The sequence below is a fragment of the Rana temporaria genome, chromosome 6, assembly GCF_905171775.1.
Source record: "Rana temporaria chromosome 6, aRanTem1.1, whole genome shotgun sequence".
NCBI classification, from domain to species: domain Eukaryota; kingdom Metazoa; phylum Chordata; class Amphibia; order Anura; family Ranidae; genus Rana; species Rana temporaria.
This window is the reverse complement of record NC_053494.1, coordinates 8243206-8261123: the sequence shown is the minus strand read 5'-3', so window position 1 is coordinate 8261123 and position 17918 is coordinate 8243206. Positions and strand designations below refer to the sequence as shown.

General features: G+C 47.7%; 1 protein-coding gene across 2 annotated transcripts in view; it reads right to left on the bottom strand.

Annotated features, from left to right (window-relative positions):
- Window positions 1–12340, bottom strand: part of LOC120943006 (polyserase-2-like) — a 28083-nt gene extending 15743 nt beyond the window's left edge. For both annotated transcript variants that reach the window (XM_040356039.1, XM_040356038.1), the window contains exon 1: window positions 12233–12340. In XM_040356039.1, the coding sequence (XP_040211973.1) occupies window positions 12233–12335 (103 nt within the window). In that variant the 5' untranslated portion in view covers window positions 12336–12340. The remainder of the gene's footprint in view (window positions 1–12232) is intronic.
- Between the last annotated feature and the right edge of the window lie 5578 nt (window positions 12341–17918).

Here is a 17918-nt window from a genome sequence, read left to right as displayed (position 1 = left end):
TTACAGTGCACCCCTCAACCCTACATATAGCGCAACCCTCAACCCTGCACTCTTTACATAGTGCACCCCTAAACCCTACATATAGCGCAACCCTCAACCCTGCACTCTTTACATAGTGCACCCCTAAACCCTACATATAGTGCAACCCTCAACTCTGCACGTAGCACACCCCTCAACCCTGCACTCTGTACATAGTGCACCCCTCACCCCTGCACTCTGTACATAGTACACCACTCAACCCTACATATAGCTCAATCCTCAACTCTGCATGTAGCGCACACCCCTCAACCCTGTACTCTGTACATAGTGCACCCCTCACCCCTGTACTCTGTACATAGTACACCCCTCACCCCTGCACTCTGTACATAGTACACCCCTCACCCCTGCACTCTGTACATAGTACAACCCCCAACCCTACATATAGCTCAATCCTCAACTCTGCATGTAGCGCACACCCCTCAACCCTGTACTCTGTACATAGTGTACCCCTCAACCCTATATATAGCGCAACCCTCAACCCTGCACTCTGTACATAGTGCACCCCTCAACCCTACATATAGCGCAATTCTCAACTCTGCACGTATCGCTGCATCGTGCACCCCTTAACCCTGCACTCTGTACATCATGCACCCTTCAACCCTACATATAGCGCAACCCTCAACTCTGCACGTAGCGCACCCCTCAACCCTGCACTCTGCACATCGTGCACCCTTCAACCCTACATATAGCGCAACCCTCAACTCTGCACGTAGAGCACCCCTCAACCCTGCACTCTGTACATAGCGCACCCCTCAACCCTACATATAGCTCAACCCTTTTTCGTTTTCTGATGTATTTTGATCACAATAAAATCCCCATTCTCACTGTCCTTTGATTGTTAAGGGCACGTATGGGCAGGTGCGGACTGAAAACTCATGGGGCCCCTGGGCAATAAGAGATTAGGGGGCCCCCGGGCAATAGGAGATTATGAGGTTTCCGGGCAATTGGAGATTATGGGGTTTCCGGGCAATAGGAGATTATGGGTCCCCCAGGCAATAGATTATGGGGCCACACAGTATACACACAGTCACGTACAATATACATACACAGTATACACACACAGACACACAATTTACACACACAGTATACATACACACACATACACACACTGAAAAGGTACTGGAGAGGCGGGGCAGCTATAATCTTGGGATTTTTACATACTGTCCCTGGTTTTACTGAGGCTGGCAACCCTGATGGGGCCCCCTAGTGGCATGGGGCCCTCGGGCTGTGCCCGAGTGCCTGAATGGTCAGTCCGCCCCTGCGTATGGGTTATTAAATGTTTCAATTTAAAAAGGTAACTTAAATATTTCCATCCAAACTGAGCCGGGAGGAGTCGTCCTCACACCAGACACACAATGCTCCTCGCTAAACCCTCCATAGCGAGGCGTGGGAACTTTCTGAGTCTCTTCCCCAGACACTCGGTGACTCAGCTGCCTGCACTGTCACTCGCAGCTGAGTTCATCTTTCACTGAGGAATTTTCTCATCCATGACTGGGGGATTGTATTCCACCCGGCGGAAACCTCCGTGTCTGGAGGAGCGCGGCTCGCTGACTCAGCTGGGTCTGCTGCATCGGCTGCTGTCACACGTTTGTAATGCAGGAAGGGAAAGTGGAATTTCTCACACTTCACCAAGCTGAAAATCTTCATCCGAATCATCAAGCTGCTTAGGTGACATTTTCTTGAAAAAAATAAATCTACCTTTTTTTTTAAATATAATAATAATTATATTCATCATCATCATCATCTTATCAATAGAAATAATTTAATTTGAACAGTTTTTAAATTTATATAAAATAAATAAAATAAATTTATAAAAATAAAATTGGCCCTTTAATAAAAAATAAAATAAAAATATATGATTTTTTTTTTTATAAAAAATAAATACAAAAAAAGGGGGGGGGGTTGCCATCTGGGGCCCTGTGGGACTCCGGACCCCTAAAAATATATATATATATATATATATATATATATATATATATATATATATATATATATTTTTTATTTTTTTTTTAAAGGGGGTTGCCATCCGGGCCCCTTACAGGTGTACTGCCTGTACCCCCCTGATGGCGGCCCTGGGAGCACCCAGCATAGAGCTCAATGGCTGCGAAGGTGTCAGTGCCTTGCCTGACCAATATACAGTGATACAAGAAAGGCCTCGACTCGCCTCCTATAGAATGTCCCAGACAGGGGCGGACTGACAACTCATGGGGCCCCCGGTAGGGTTCCCACGTGTCCCGGATTGCCCGGGATTGTCCCGCAATTCACATTTATGTCCCGTGCACCTTCATTCCGGGACAATACAGTGTCCCGGAAAGAAATGAGGACACACAGCCACCCTAATAGACAATTGCTAAACTGGTTGCTAGGGTCGCCCCGCCTGGCGTCTGGCAACCAGTGACGTCACATTCGCAGAGTCTCAGAGTGAGGCCAAGAGGAGCAAGGCCTTTACCCAGTGCTGCCCTGCTCTCCCAGTCCACCCACCTCCTCTCCTTCTCTGACCGCGGCAGCAGCACCTCCTGACTCCTCCAGGCTTCAGTGACCTCCCGGCAGGTGGCGCATTCTGTACTGCTGGCTGACTTAGATCCACGGGTTTGACTGCCCGTCCCGACTCCCACAGTGCATTGCCCGACTTCTCCTCCTCCCGCCTGCGGCCCGAGCCACCCGACTGCCTGAGGAGGGCCCCCCAGCCTGGATGGGATAAAAGACTGGCGCTCAACCGCCCACCACACCAGACCAGTCCGGATTAGCAGGTGAGCAAATTGAACCTGATTGGAGCAGGTCAGGTGACAAATTGGGGCTGGGGACAGTACAGTAATAAATGAGGCTGACAAAGTGGGGCCCTGCCCTGGGGGGCAATAAAAATGAAACTGACAAGTGGGGGGGAAATAAAAATGAAGCTGACAAGTGGGGGTAATAAAAAATATATATGTAAAAATTGTATACCACCTGTCTAAACTGACAAAAAAGTATCAAAAACCATATTTTTTTGGGCTGGCACAAGTGCGTGCCCGGGGGCCGAGGGCATGCGCGGGGGGTGTCCCTGAATGGCAGTTCGAAAATGTGGTCACCCTAGCCCCCGGGCAATAGAAGATTATGGGGCCCCCGGGGTTAAAGATGGCCACCACGCCAGGAGGCAGTGCAGAGGCGGGGCAGCTAAAATCTCAGGATTTTCACATCAAAAGCATGTCGGTTTCGGACATATCAGGGACAGATGTAAAAAAAAAACACAGATTTTTACATACTGTCCCTGGTTTTATTGAGCCTGGCAACCCTGATGGGGCCCCCTAGTGGCATGGGGCCCTCGGGCAGTGCCCGAGTGCCTCAATGGTCAGTCCGCCCCCTGGTCCCAGAACACACACACACATATATAACCTGGCAGGGGCTGGGAGTTGGACAGATTCCCGCTGGCAGAGGGCTAATTGTCTGTGGGCGGCGCCGCCATCATCTCTACCTGTCACAGGCAACGCAGCCGGGGGGCCCCACCTATCATTATGCAGAATTAATTGCAGATTTCAGGATGGAATATGCATTGTTCTGTCTTTGGAATAAGGGAGTTCCATGCAAACTGGGGCCGCGTGGTATAGGGAGGACCTGTCTTTACATTTGACAATTACATGAGTAAGAAAAAGACGGAAAAATTCCCCTTCTAACCAGATTTCATTATTCCCATCCAAGAGCATAGCTATGAACATGGCATCCTGTGTGACTGCTATAGGGCCCCGTCACAATGATTAATATATATATTATAGAGAGAGAGATTTAAATAAAATGAATACTAATTTAAAGTTATGGAATCTCAGTATTATAGCAATAAAAACAAATAGGGGTGCATTCTTAAAAATAAAAAAAAACGCAGAAAACACGTTATTAGACAATTTCCTGTGCTGGACAAATGTTTTTCACTGATTTAAAATCTAAAATACCACGTGTGGCCACTAGATGGCGCTAGTGGATCTTATATAATACTTAGCACCATCTAGTGGTCAAATGCGGAATTTTCTTTTGATGCTTAGCACCATCTATTGGCCAAATGCTGAACTTCCTCTGATACTTAGTACCATAGGCGTGCGCACAGGGTGTGTCGGATGTGCCTGGGCACACCCTAATCATCTAGCGCAGACCGTTCGGCGCGGGTACGCGCCTAATTTAAATGGTGCCCGCCCCATTTGAAATAGGCGGGCTTGCGCCGAGCGCATTTACGTTACACCGCCGCAAGTTTACAGGTAAGAGCTTTGTGAATCAGGCACTTACGCTGTAAACCTGCGGCAGTGTAACGTAAATGGGATACGTTATGCCGCCGTGGAGTAACGTAAATCTATGTGAATCTGATCCTTTATGCTGCTGGGAACAGAGGATCACTTAAAAAAAAAAAAGTTATTTATAATGTTTTTTATATCTATATACAAATATTTTGCTTTTCTTTTCTATTTTTAGCCTGAACAGGATTTCCTCTACTTTTTCCCTGGAAGGGGTGTTACCTCAGAGCCCGGGTCCTGGAACTTCTCCAGAATATCTTATCATAGAAGACATCGATATTTCTACATTTCTGATTCTCCGTAACACAAGCAGCCCATTGAGTGGATCCTCCAGTCTGGTGAGTCCCCGAGCCGGGCGGGCGGCCGGTCATTGTTAGCGCACGTGTTGTCACTGCTTCTCCCTCTTAAAGGAAACCTGAGTGAGTGAATCCAGAACTTCCAATGCTTGACCATCCTTCCAGAATACCAGTGTCCTGGCTGTCTCTATTGGAAGCAGCTACTGGATCAACATTGCAGCCAGGCAAGTGGCATTTTCAGGAGGAGGGGCTTGCAGCTGCAGCCCTCATATTCTTTATGGAAATATCAGTAACATAAAGTGCCAAAGGGATTGCTTTTCTGTCCATCCTGTCCTGAAATTTAAACAGTGCTGCATCACAGCACTGCCCTCTACGGCAAGGGAGGAGACCTGATTTTTTTCCCTTCTGCTGCAGTTCAGTAACACTTACAGGTCTTGTCCCTCCCCCAGGCTGTGATTGGACAGAGAAAAGAGAAGCAGCGGAATGATGAGCTCATCTCTCTGCTCCCACATCCATTATTTTATATCATGATAATTAAAACGAAAAGTAAATTTACATTGACATATCGTTATGTTCAATTTCAAGGGGCGGGCTAGGGTAGTATATAGACAGGCTAGGGTAGTATATGGATAGGCTAGGGTAGTAAAGGGGCAGGCTAAAGTAGTATATAGACAGGCTAGGGTAGTATATAGACTGGCTGGGGTAATATAGGACAGGCTAGGGTAGTAAATGGGCACGCTAGGGTATATAGACTGGCTGGGGTAATATTTAGACAGGCTAGCCGCTAGGGTAGTATATAGCCAGGCTAGGGCAGTGTATGGGGCAGGCTGGAGTAGTATATAAACAGGCTCGGGTAGTACATAGACTGGCTAGGGTAGTATAGGAGCAGGCTGGGGTAGTATATAGACAGGCTGGGGTAGTATATGGACAGGCTAGGGTAGTATATGGACAGGCTAGGGCAGTATAGAGGCAGGCTAGGGCAGTATAGGGGCAGGCTAGGGTAGTATATGGACAGGCTAGGGTAGTATATAGACATGGTAAGGCAGTATATAGACTGGCTAGGGTAATATAGGGCAGGCTAGGGTAGTAAATGGGGCAGTGTAGGGGCAAGCTGGAGTAGTATATGGACAGGCTAGGGCAGTATATGGACAGGCTAGGGTAGTATAGGGGCTGGCTAGGGCAGTAAAGGGGCAGGCTAAAGTAGTATATTGACAGGCTAGGGTAGTATATAGACGACCTAGGGTAGTATATAGACAGGCTAGGGCAGTATAGGGGCAGGCTAGAGTAATATATAGACAGGCTGGGGTAGTATATGGACAGGCTAGGGTAGTATATAGACAGGCTGGGGTAGTATATAGAAAGGCTGGGGTAGTATAGTATATGGATAGGCTAGGGTAGTATATAGACAGGCTGGGGTAGTATATGGGCAGGCTAGGGTAGTATATAGACAGGCTGGGGTAGTATATGGACAGGCTAGGGTAGTATATAGACAGGCTGGGGTAGTATATAGACAGGCTGGGGTAGTATAGTATATGGATAGGCTAGGGTAGTATATAGACAGGCTGGGGTAGCATAGGGGCAGGCTAGAGTAATATATAGACAGACTGGGGTAGTATATAGACAGGCTAGGGTAGTATAGTATATGGACAGGCTAGGGTAGTATGTGGACAGGCTAGGGCAGTATATGGACAGGCTAGGGTAGTATAGGGGCAGGCTTAGCGGCCCGGGGGGCAGTTGTCATCATGGCACACAAAACTGCTGGAAAAAAAAATAGAAGAGGAGAGGCGGCCGCAGTTCAATTTGCGGCCCCTTTCAAAGTGCTGCCTGGGACCAATGGTAGGGCCGGCCCTGAGCATGACCCTTCTTTAGCAAAGCAGAGCAACACAAAGCGAAGTGTATGTACTGCGGTGCATGGAGGTGTCATTTAAAATGAATAGCTCCACAATGAAGGACACATCCAGCCGGTGTAATACCATGCGTTGAGGTAATACGCATGCGTTACCCCATGTTGCCGCAACACACAGGTGTAAGTGGGGCCTTAAATTCTTCCCACCGGCGTCACATATATAAGAGGCAGCGCAGAGGTGGGCCTTAACCAAGCAGCCACATATAGACATTGGGATGTTGTACTCGAATAGCGCCCCCCAGATGAATGAGTTGTTACAGACAGCTCATCATCAAAGACCAGCGATCAGGAGCCAGTGGGCGGGGCTACCAATGACATCATCACTGCGCCCCAATCATACTGAGTGCATAGTTGTGAGCCCCCAACCTCGGGGTATTTAAAGGGCCAGCAGCAAGAGGATCAACAATATTCAGCACCCGCTAATCAACTAGATACAACACCCAGATCTTATGTACTCACAAATTCAAATCTATTATCCAGAACTATATAAATACCACAATAAGGACGCCATCCTGTTATAAGTTGATGGATACAATAAAAAAATCATCAGTCTAAAAAAAAAAAAACGTGACTGTAAAACCCGATATCATTTATAACGCCATAAAAATCCTCCCAACAAATCACAGAACCCGATAAGAAAAGTAAATAAGAATCTCGCCATCGCAATTCCTCCAATCGTAATAAAAATACATTCCGGAGCTGAAGATGGGACGAGGCAGAGAGTACAGGACGCGCGCGTGACGCTCCGCGAAGGCCAACCGCTCTCTTCATCTCATAGATTTGGCGCTATAGAAATTCATCATTTTGAAACGGGCGCCAAAACTTGATGATCAGGGATTGGTGTTGGGTTCAACTCGTGGGTGGGGCTTGTCATTAAAGTGACACTAAACTCTGGTTTAAAAAAAAAAAAAAAGGTTCCGTACAAGTATTCTCGTATCCATGACTCAGAGAAGTGTCTTCTGTTGCTCTCGGCCTCCTCCAAGCCTCCAAGTGATTTACTTTGTACTGCTTGTTATAAGGTGGCTGTTTGTTCTCCATGGTCCCGCCAAAAGTAGGAACATCTTTTCTTCCTGGCTCCCGAGATGGGCTAGTGTACAATACAATCCTTTGTCTTGTCTTCACAGCAATCCTTAACCAGCCAGGAGGATTCTATCCAGGTTACAGTAGCTGCAGCCAGGACTCCTTCCCCCATCCATGTTCTAGTGGTTGCGACCATTAGGACTCCCCTTATCCATGTTCCAGTGGTGGTAGTCAGGAGGACTCCCCTTATCTACGTTCTAATGGTGACAGCCAATGTGGACTCAACCCATCCATGTTCCATCCACCCAGGAGGACTCAACCCATCCACGTTCCAGTGGTGGTGGCCAGGAGGACTCCCCCCATCTATGTTCCAGCGGTGGTGGCCAGGAGGACTCAACCCATCCACGTTCCAGTGGTGGTGACCAGGACTCCCCCTATCTATGTTGTAATGGTGACAGCCATGAGAACTCCCCCCATCCATGTTCCAGTGATGGCAGTCAGCAGGATTCCCCCCATCCATGTTCTAGTGGTGACAGCCAGGAGGACTTGACCCATCTGTGTTCCAGTGGTGGTGGCCAGGAGGAATCCCCCCCATCTATGTTCTAATGATGGAAGTCAGGAGGACACCCCTCATCCATGTTCTAGTAATGGCAGTCAGGAGGACACCCCCATCCATGTTCTAGTGATGGCAGTCAGGAGGACACCCCCATCCATGTTCTAGTGATGGCAGTCAGGAGGACACCCCCATCCATGTTCTAGTGATGGCAGTCAGGAGGACACCCCTCATCCATGTTCTAGTGATGACAGTCAGGAGGACACCCCTCATCCATGTTCTAGTGATGGCAGTCAGAAGGCCTCCCCCCATCCATGTTCCAGTGATGGCAGTCAGGAGGACACCATTCATCCGTGTTCCAGTGATGGAAGTCAGGAGGCCTCCCCCCATCCATGTTCCAGTGATGGCAGTCAGGAGGCCTCCCCCATCCATGTTCCAGTGATGGCAGTCAGGAGGACACCCCCATCCATGTTCTAGTGATGGCAGTCAGGACACCCCTCATCCATGTTCTAGTGATGGCAGTTGGGAGGATTCCCTCCATCCATGTTCTAGTGGTGACAGTAGGGAGGACTCCCTCCATCCATGTTCTAGTGATGACAGTTGGGAGGATTCCTCCATCCATGTTCTAGTGGTGACAGTTGGGAGGCCTCCCCCATCCATGTTCCAGTGATGGCAGTCAGGAGGACACCCCCATCCATGTTCTAGTGATGGCAGTCAGGACACCCCTCATCCATGTTCTAGTGGTGACAGTTGGGAGGATTCCCTCCATCCATGTTCTAGTGGTGACAGTTGGGAGGATTCCCCCATCCATGTTCTAATGGTGACAGTTGGGAGGATTCCTTCATCCATGTTCTAATGGTGACAGTTGGGAGGATTCCTTCATCCATGTTCCAATGGTGGCAGTTGGGAGGATTCCTTCATCCATGTTCTAATGGTGACAGTTGGGAGGATTCCTTCATCCATGTTCTAATGGTGGCAGTTGGGAGGATTCCTTCATCCATGTTCTAATGGTGGCAGTTGGAAGGATTCCTTCATCCATGTTCCAATGGTGGCAGCCAAGTTTCTGACTTCACCTGAATTTCTTGGCGCCCTGGCTGGGGTGCATAATACCATGTATTGCTATGAGCCCACTAGAGGCCTCCATATACACCATACAAGGGACTGTATATATACCATCCATAGGAAGAAACACACACCCCTACAGCTCTGTAGTGTGACAATACAACTGAAGGATTAGCCACATTTTACCCCCAATGTAGAGTACAAGACACTTCTCTTCTATATATTCTACTGTAGTGTATATTGTGTGTGCAGAAGATACAAAGTAACAGTTCCTATCATGCCATGCTCTCTGTCAATCTCCTAGTGAAGCATGGATACTTTGTATCTTCTGCACACTGATATAGAATAGAAGTGTGCTGCAAATGCTTGTTTGGACGAACATATACCATATAAATATATACAAACACTTAGAAGGTGATGACAAACTGCGCAGAATGACATCAGGTGAAGAATTGTGACGTAAGTGAGTGCGAATCTCTCTCATCTGTCACATTACAATGTTTATAGTACGAGGGGTGAGTGTACACGCATGCTCATCATCACCCGGCAATAATAAAACTCTGACTGATATACTGTAATGTGTGTAAAATATAAACAGAGGTACATTTCTTTATTCTCTAATAAAAATTCCTTCTGTTAAAAAAAAATATATATAAACAGAGAGGAATGAGAGGGATTACATGGGATCCATGGATGGTGCGGATCTCATTACAATCTATCCAACCACATTATAAATAGACACCAAACCACATCCTTATCCTCCAAACATAACCCATACACGTCCACTACGTAACCACTTCACCCCCGGACCATATTGCTGGTCAAAGACCAGAGCACTTTTTGCGATTCGGCACTGCGTTGCTTTAACTGACAATTGTGCGGTCGTGCGACGTGGCTCCCAAACAAAATTGGCGTCCTTTTTTTCCCACGAATAGAACTTACTTTAGGTGGTATTTGATCACCTCTGCGGTTTTTAGTTTTTGCGCTATAAACAAAAATAGAGCAACAATTTTGAAAAATTTTCAATATTTTTTACTTTTTGCTATAATAAATATCCCCAAAAAATATATAAAAAAACTATTTTTTTCCTCAGTTTAGGACGATACGTATTCTTCTACATATTTTTCGTAAAAAAAATCGCAATAAGCGTTTATTGATTGGTTTGCGCAAAAGTTATAACGTTTACAAAATAGGGGGTATTTTTATGGCATTTTTATTAATATTTTTTTTTACTAGTAATGGCGGCGATCAGCGATTTTTTTTCGGTACTGTGACATTATGGCGGACACTTCGGACACTTTTGACACATTTTTGGGACCATTGGCATTTTTATAGCGATCAGTGCTATAAAAATGCATTGGATTACTATAAAAATTCCACTGGCAGGGAAGGGGCTAACACTAGGGGGCGAGGAAGGGGTTAAGTATGTTCCCTGGGTGTGTTCTAACTGTAGGGGGGGGACTGACTAGGGGAAATGACTGATCTTCTGTTCATATATTGTATGAATTTGTCCCCTGACAGGACCGGGAGCTGTGTGTTTACACACACAGCTCCCGGTCCCCGCTCTGTAACGAGCGATCGCATGTTCCCTGGCGGCAGGGGCGGACCGACCATTGGCACTCTCGGGCACTGCCCGAGGGCCCCATGCCACTAGGGGGCCCCATGAAGGTTGCCAGACTCAATAAAACCAGGGACAGTATGTAAAAATCTGTGTTTTTTTTACATCTGTCCTTGATATGTCTGAAACCGACATGCTTCTGATGTAAAAATCCCGAGATTTTAGCTGCCCCGCCTCTGCACTGCCTCCTGGCGTGGTGGCCATCTGTAAGCCCGGGGGCCCCATAATCTTCTATTGCCCGGGGGCCCCATGAGTTGTCAGTCCACCCCTGCCTGGCGGCAATCACGCCCCTAGTGGTCTGCGCGAGAGCCGACGTTATACGACTTGCTCTCGCGCAGGGGAGCCGACCTGCCGCCGTAAAACGACGGCGGCTGGTCGTCAACCAGTTAAAGTAACAATAAAGCTTAATTTATTTGTTTTTTTTAATGAAAATACTAAACATGGTATATTTACATGCTCTGTGTAATGGTTTTGCACAGAGCAACCCCCAATCCTCCTCTTCTGGGGTATCCCCAGGAGCCTTCTTTTCGGCGAGTGTCCCCATAGAAAGCCTTTTTCTCTGGGGGCACTTGCATGTGTTCGCTTAGGTGCACACTGCAGAGGACACGGGCAGTACACACCACGTAGCTTTAGGTGCACACTGCAGAGGACACGGGCAGTACACACCACGTAGCTTTAGGTGCACACTGCACAGGACACGGGCAGTACACACCACGTAGCTTTAGGTGCACACTGCACAGGACACGGGCAGTACACACCACGTAGCTTTAGGTGCACACTGCAGAGGACACGGGCAGTACACACCACGTAGCTTTAGGTGCACACTGCAGAGGACACGGGCAGTACACACCACGTAGCTTTAGGTGCACACTGCACAGGACACGGGCAGTACACACCACGTAGCTTTAGGTGCAAACTGCAGGGTCCCAAAAATGTGTCAAAATTGTCCGAAGTGTCCGCCATAATGTCGCAGTCACAAAAAAAATCGCTGATCGCCGCCATTAGTAATAGAAAATAAATAATTAATAAAAATGCAATAAAACTATCCCCGCTTATTGCGATTTTTTTTTACCAAAAATATGTAGAAGAATACGTATCGGCCTAAACTGAGGAAAAAACATGTTTTATATATATATATTTTTGGGGGATATTTATTACAGCAAAAAGTAAAAAATATTGATTTTTTTTCAAAATTGTCGCTCTATTTTTGTTTATAGCGCAAAAAAATAAAAACCGCAGAGGTGATCAAATACCACCAAAAGAAAGCTCTATTTGTGGGGAAAAAAGGACGCCAATTTTGTTTGGGAGCCACGTCGGCAAGACCGCGCAATTGTCAGTTAAAGCGACGCAGTGCCGAATAGCAAAAACTGTCCGGGTCCTTTAGCTTTCCTAAAGGTCCGGGGCTTAAGAGGATAAAGAAGGTCCATATAGTGGACTGGTGACACATGCCCAGTATCTCCTGGTCGGGGGTCTGTCCCTTACCTGCGGTGCAGAGGGCGACCATCATTAGGATCATGGTGGAAGGGCTCTTGAGCCGGAGTCCTGTATCCATCCCGGGATGTCGGAGGAGTGTGTACCTGTTCATACATCCAGCAATGTATATTTATAGCAGTACACACCTATGGAGTCACACCCTCCAGCTGACACATCTCCCTCTGCCCTGACATGTGGCTCCCGCACTGGTGACTGTCCTTGAATCCCCAGCGCTGGCACCCATGAGCGGCCCCCAGCCACACGTGAACAATGCCATGTGTCACCGGATAACCTCCGTCTCCCCAATCGCTTATAATTGGTATTTAATGAGGAGCACCGTCTGTCTTTCATCTCTTCTAATGGTTTACATGGCGATCGTCGTGTTTAATCGCCTGAGAATGCCGCTAATTGTTTCTTCTAATAAAAAATTGTGCCCAGCGGAGGGACTGAGCGCGGTGTCACCGGAGGTGCGAAAAGGTTGCAGAGGAATCCAGCTTGGTGTCACTGAATCACTTCCTCGTGAACTTGGGGTTTAAAGGGTCTGTCCACCCAAAACTACAGCCGGGAAGGGTTAGACCCCCCCCCCCCCCGCCGGCGTCCTATCAGAATTGGATAGAAGAAGATCCTGGACTGCCGCACTCCTGATTCCTAGATTCAGATAGAATGGTCTATCTGTCCGCCCGGCGTAACGTATCTCAGATACGTTACGCCGCCGTAATTTAGGGCGCAAGTTCTGTATTCAGAAACAACTTGCGCCCTTAGTTACGGCGGCGTAACGTATCTGAGATACGTTACACCGGGCGGACAGATAGACCTATCTATCTGAATCTAGGAATCAGGAGTGCGGCAGTCCAGGATCTTCTTATAGGACAGAGCCCGCCTAATTCAAATGTGGATGATGTGGGCGTGTTTTATGTACATTAACTGTGACCCCGCATCGTTCGTGAAAGAATCCCAGTGCGCATGCTTGAAATTCAGCCGCAAATCGTCATTGCTTTCGACATGAACGGAAATTACGTCCAGCCCTATTCGCGAACGACTTACGCAAACGATGTAACATTTTCAAAACTCGACGCGGGAATGACGGCCATACTTAACATAGGATACGCCTCATATAGCAGGGGTAACTATACGCCGGAAAAAGCCTAACGTAAACGACGTAAAAAAATGCGCCGGCCGTACGTACGTTTATGAATCGGCGTATCTAGCTCATTTGCATATTCCTTGCGTAAATCTATGGAAGCGCCACCTAGCGTAAATATGCAGCCTAAGATACGACGGTGTAAAACACTTACGGTGGTCGGATCTTAGGGCTATCTATGCGTAACTGATTCTATGAATCAGGCGCATAGATACGACCGGCCGGACTCAGAGATACGACGGCGTATCAGGAGATACGCCGTCGTATCTTCTCTCTGAATCTACCCCGATGTCTTTATTGTACAAATGAAGCCAAAAAACAACCAAAGCGATGCAGTCATAATGAAGTGAACAGGAAAAAGGTGGCCGACACGTTTCACATCATGTGATGCTTACTCGTAGCTGTCCTATCAGAATACCGCTACCCATCAGAATATGCAACTGAAGTGTCGTTCCGTTGCGGCCATCTTGGTACACCCCGCACTCGTCCGCAGTAAGCCAACAATCAGAAGGATGGCAGCGGACATCTTTTTACACCCACTGTAGGCATCTCACACTTATTTTTACCAGAAAACTCAACTTATATAGTGAAATACAGCGGAACCCTGGAGTGTCCATTCCAGGAGAATTCTCACAATCCAGATCCAGATCTCCCTCTTACCGGCTCTGCCAGGAGAAGTGTTTATGCCCTTCTTTCACTTTGCCAGCAGGGGGATCATTGTACCGGGTCATATATTTGTAGATGCACACACTTGTGTGTTTGAGCTTTAGGGTGCACAACCCAATGCAATAGGCTGCGCACACCTATGACTGTACCCACTGTACCCACTTTATCTACTGTACCCACTGTACTAAATGTACTCACTGTACCCACTGTACTAACTGTACTCACTGTACCCAATGCACTCACTGTACCTACTATACATAGTATACCCCCTGTACCCACTGTACCTACTGTAGCCATTGTACCCAATGTACTCACTGTACCTACTATACCTAGTATACCCCCTGTACCCGCTGTACTTACTATACCCACGGTACCTACTATACCCCCTGCACCCACTGTACCTACTATACCCCCTGTACCCACTGTACTGAATGTACCCAATGTACTCACTGTACCTACTATACCCCTGTACCTACTGTACCCACTGTACCTATTGTACCAACTGTACTCACTGCACCCAATGTACTCACTGTACCTACTATACCCCCTGTATCTACTGTACCCACTGTACCTACTATACCCATTGTACCCAGTATACCCCCTGTACCCCCTGTACCGAATGTACCAACTGTACCCAATGTACTCACTGTACCTACTATACCCCTGTACCTACTGTACCCACTATACCTATTGTACCAACTGTACGCACTGCACCCAACGTACTCACTGTACCTACTATACCCCCTGTACCCACTGTACCTACTATACCCACTGTACCCAATGTACTCACTGTACCTACTATACCTAGTATACCCCCTGTACCTAATGTACTCACTTTACCCACTGTACCTACTGTACCCAATGTACCTAGTATACCCCATGTACCCACTGTACCTACTATACCCCCTGTACCTACTTTACCGAATGTACCCACTGTCAGGGCCAGATTAACATAGGGGCTATTGGAGCTGCCCCTTCCTCAAGAAAGGGCCCATTTGCCCAAAAAGAAAAAAAAATCACAAGCCATTTACCACTGACAGAGGTGCTAACAATGATGGAAGGAATAGTGTCCCATCATTGGTATCAGTGGAGGGAATAGTGTCCCATCATTGGTGTCAGTGGGAGGAATAGTGTCCCATCATTGGTATCAGTGGGAGGAATAGTGTCCCATCATTGGTATCAGTGGAAGGAATAGTGTCCCATCATTGGTATCAGTGGAAGGAATAGTGTCCCATCATTGGTGTCAGTGGGAGGAATAGTGTCCCATCATTGGTGTCAGTGGGAGGAATAGTGTCCCATCTTTGGTGTCAGTGGGAGGAATAGTGTCCCATCATTGGTGTCAGTGGGAGGAATAGTGTCCCATCTTTGGTGTCAGTGGGAGGAATAGTGTCCCATCATTGGTGTTAGTGAAAGGAATAGTGTCCCATCATTGGTGTCAGTGGGAGGAATAGTGTCCCATCATTGGTGTCAGTGGGAGGAATAGTGTCCCATCATTGGTGTCAGTGGGAGGAATAGTGTCCCGTCATTGGTGTCAGTGGGAGGAATAGTGTCCCGTCATTGGTGTCAGTGGGAGGAATAGTGTCCCATCATTGGTGTCAGTGGGAGGAATAGTGTCCCATCTTTGGTGTCAGTGGGAGGAATAGTGTCCCATCTTTGGTGTCAGTGGGAGGAATAGTGTCCCATCTTTGGTGTCAGTGGGAGGAATAGTGTCCCATCATTGGTGTTAGTGAAAGGAATAGTGTCCCATCTTTGGTGTCAGTGGGAGGAATAGTGTCCCATCATTGGTGTCAGTGGGAGGAATAGTGTCCCATCATTGGTGTCAGTGGGAGGAATAGTGTCCCATCATTGGTGTCAGTGGGAGGAATAGTGTCCCGTCATTGGTGTAAGTGGGAGGAATAGTGCCCCATCATTGGTGTCAGTGGGAGGAATAGTGTCCCATCATTGGTGTCAGTGGGAGGAATAGTGTCCCATCATTGGTGTCAGTGGGAGGAATAGTGACCCATCATTGGTGTCAGTGGGAGGAGTAATGCTCCTCACCTGCCAGTTTCTCTCTCCACTCCCAGACTTTCCCCGCACTGCGCCCATTCATACGTTACTGACGTATTATGTAAGTATTTCTTCATTCGCTTCCATGGAATTGCTTGTTCATGTTACTATGCGTCTTAAGATGCAAACATGTTTTTATTATCATTAGTGTCTTCACATTTACCAGAACCATGTAGTGGGCGGGGCCGGCCTGACTGCATACACATTAAGGTGTGATCTCCATTATATGGTTCAGGTAATTCTGAAGACAAAAACCTGCTGGAAATATAAACAGTGGGGTAGATTCAGGTAGGGGCGCGCACTGCTACGGCGGCGCAGCGTACCGTTTTTACGCTACGCCTCCGTAAATTACTTGAGCTACGCTTCATTCACGAAGCATTTGCTCCGTAATTTGCGGCGGCGTTTCGTAAAAGGGGCTGGCGTAAGCGCGCGTAATTTAAATGATCCCGTAGGGGGCGTGGATCATTTAAATTAGGCGCGTTCCCGCGCCGAACGTACTGCGCATGCTCCGTCGGGAAAAAAATTTCCGACGTGCATTGCAAGGACGTCATTTGCTTCGACGTGAACGTAAATGGCGTCCAGCGCCATTCACGATCCACTTACGCAAACTACGTAAATTTTGAAAAATCGCGACGCGGGAACGACGTCTATACTTACCATTGGCTGCACCTCCTAATAGCAGGAGCAGCCTTACGACGAAAGCGACGAACGCAAACGACGTAAAACACGACCGCCGGGCGCGCGTACGTTTGTGAATCGGCGCGAGTATGTAATTTGCATACTCTACGCTGACCACTACGGGAGCGCCACCTAGCGGCCAGCGTCAGAATGCAGCCTAAGATACGACGGCATAAGAGCCTTATGCCAGTCATATCTTAGGCTACAGTCGGCGTATCGAGCTTTCTGAATACAGAAAGTCGATACGCCGGCGCTACTTAGCAATTACGCTGCGTATCTATGGATACGCCGGCGTAATTGCTCTCTGAATCTACCCCAGTGTGTATGGGGGTCTCATGAAACGCGTTGTGACCAATCTCCCGCATTACTAGGAGATCTGTAATTTTCTACTGTCAATATTGTGGGAGGAGCAGAGACACAAATTACTGCAGGAAATCTCACCGTTGTGGGAGGGGCAGAGACACAAACTACTGCAGGGAAATCTCACCATTGTGGGAGGGGCAGAGACACAAACTACTGCAGGAAATCTCATGATTGTGGGAGGGGCAGAGACACAAACTACTGCAGGAAATCTCACCATTGTGGGAGGGGCAGAGACACAAACTACTGCAGGAAATCTCATGATTGTGGGAGGGGCAGAGACACAAACTACTGCAGGAAATCTCCCCATTGTGGGAGGGGCAGAGAGACAAAGTACTGCAGGAAATCTCCCCATTGTGGGAGGGGCAGAGAGACAAAGTACTGCAGGAAATCTCCCCATTGTGGGAGGGGCAGAGACACAATCTACTGGAGGGAAATCTCACCATTGTGGGAGGGGCAGAGACACAAAGTACTGCAGGAAATATCACCATTGTGGGAGGGGCAGAGACACAAACTACTGCAGGAAATCTCCCCATTGTGGGAGGAGCAGACACAAACTACTGCAGGAAATCTCCCCATTGTGGGAGGAGCAGACACAAACTACTGCAGGAAATCTCACCATTGTGGGAGGGGCAGAGACACAAATTACTGGAGGAAATCTCAGAATTGTGGGAGGAGCAGAGACACAAACTACTGCAGGAAATCTCACCATTGTGGGAGGAGCAGAGTCACAAACTACTGGAGGGAAATCTCACCATTGTAGGAGGGGCAGAGACACAAACTACTGGAGAGAAATCTCACCAT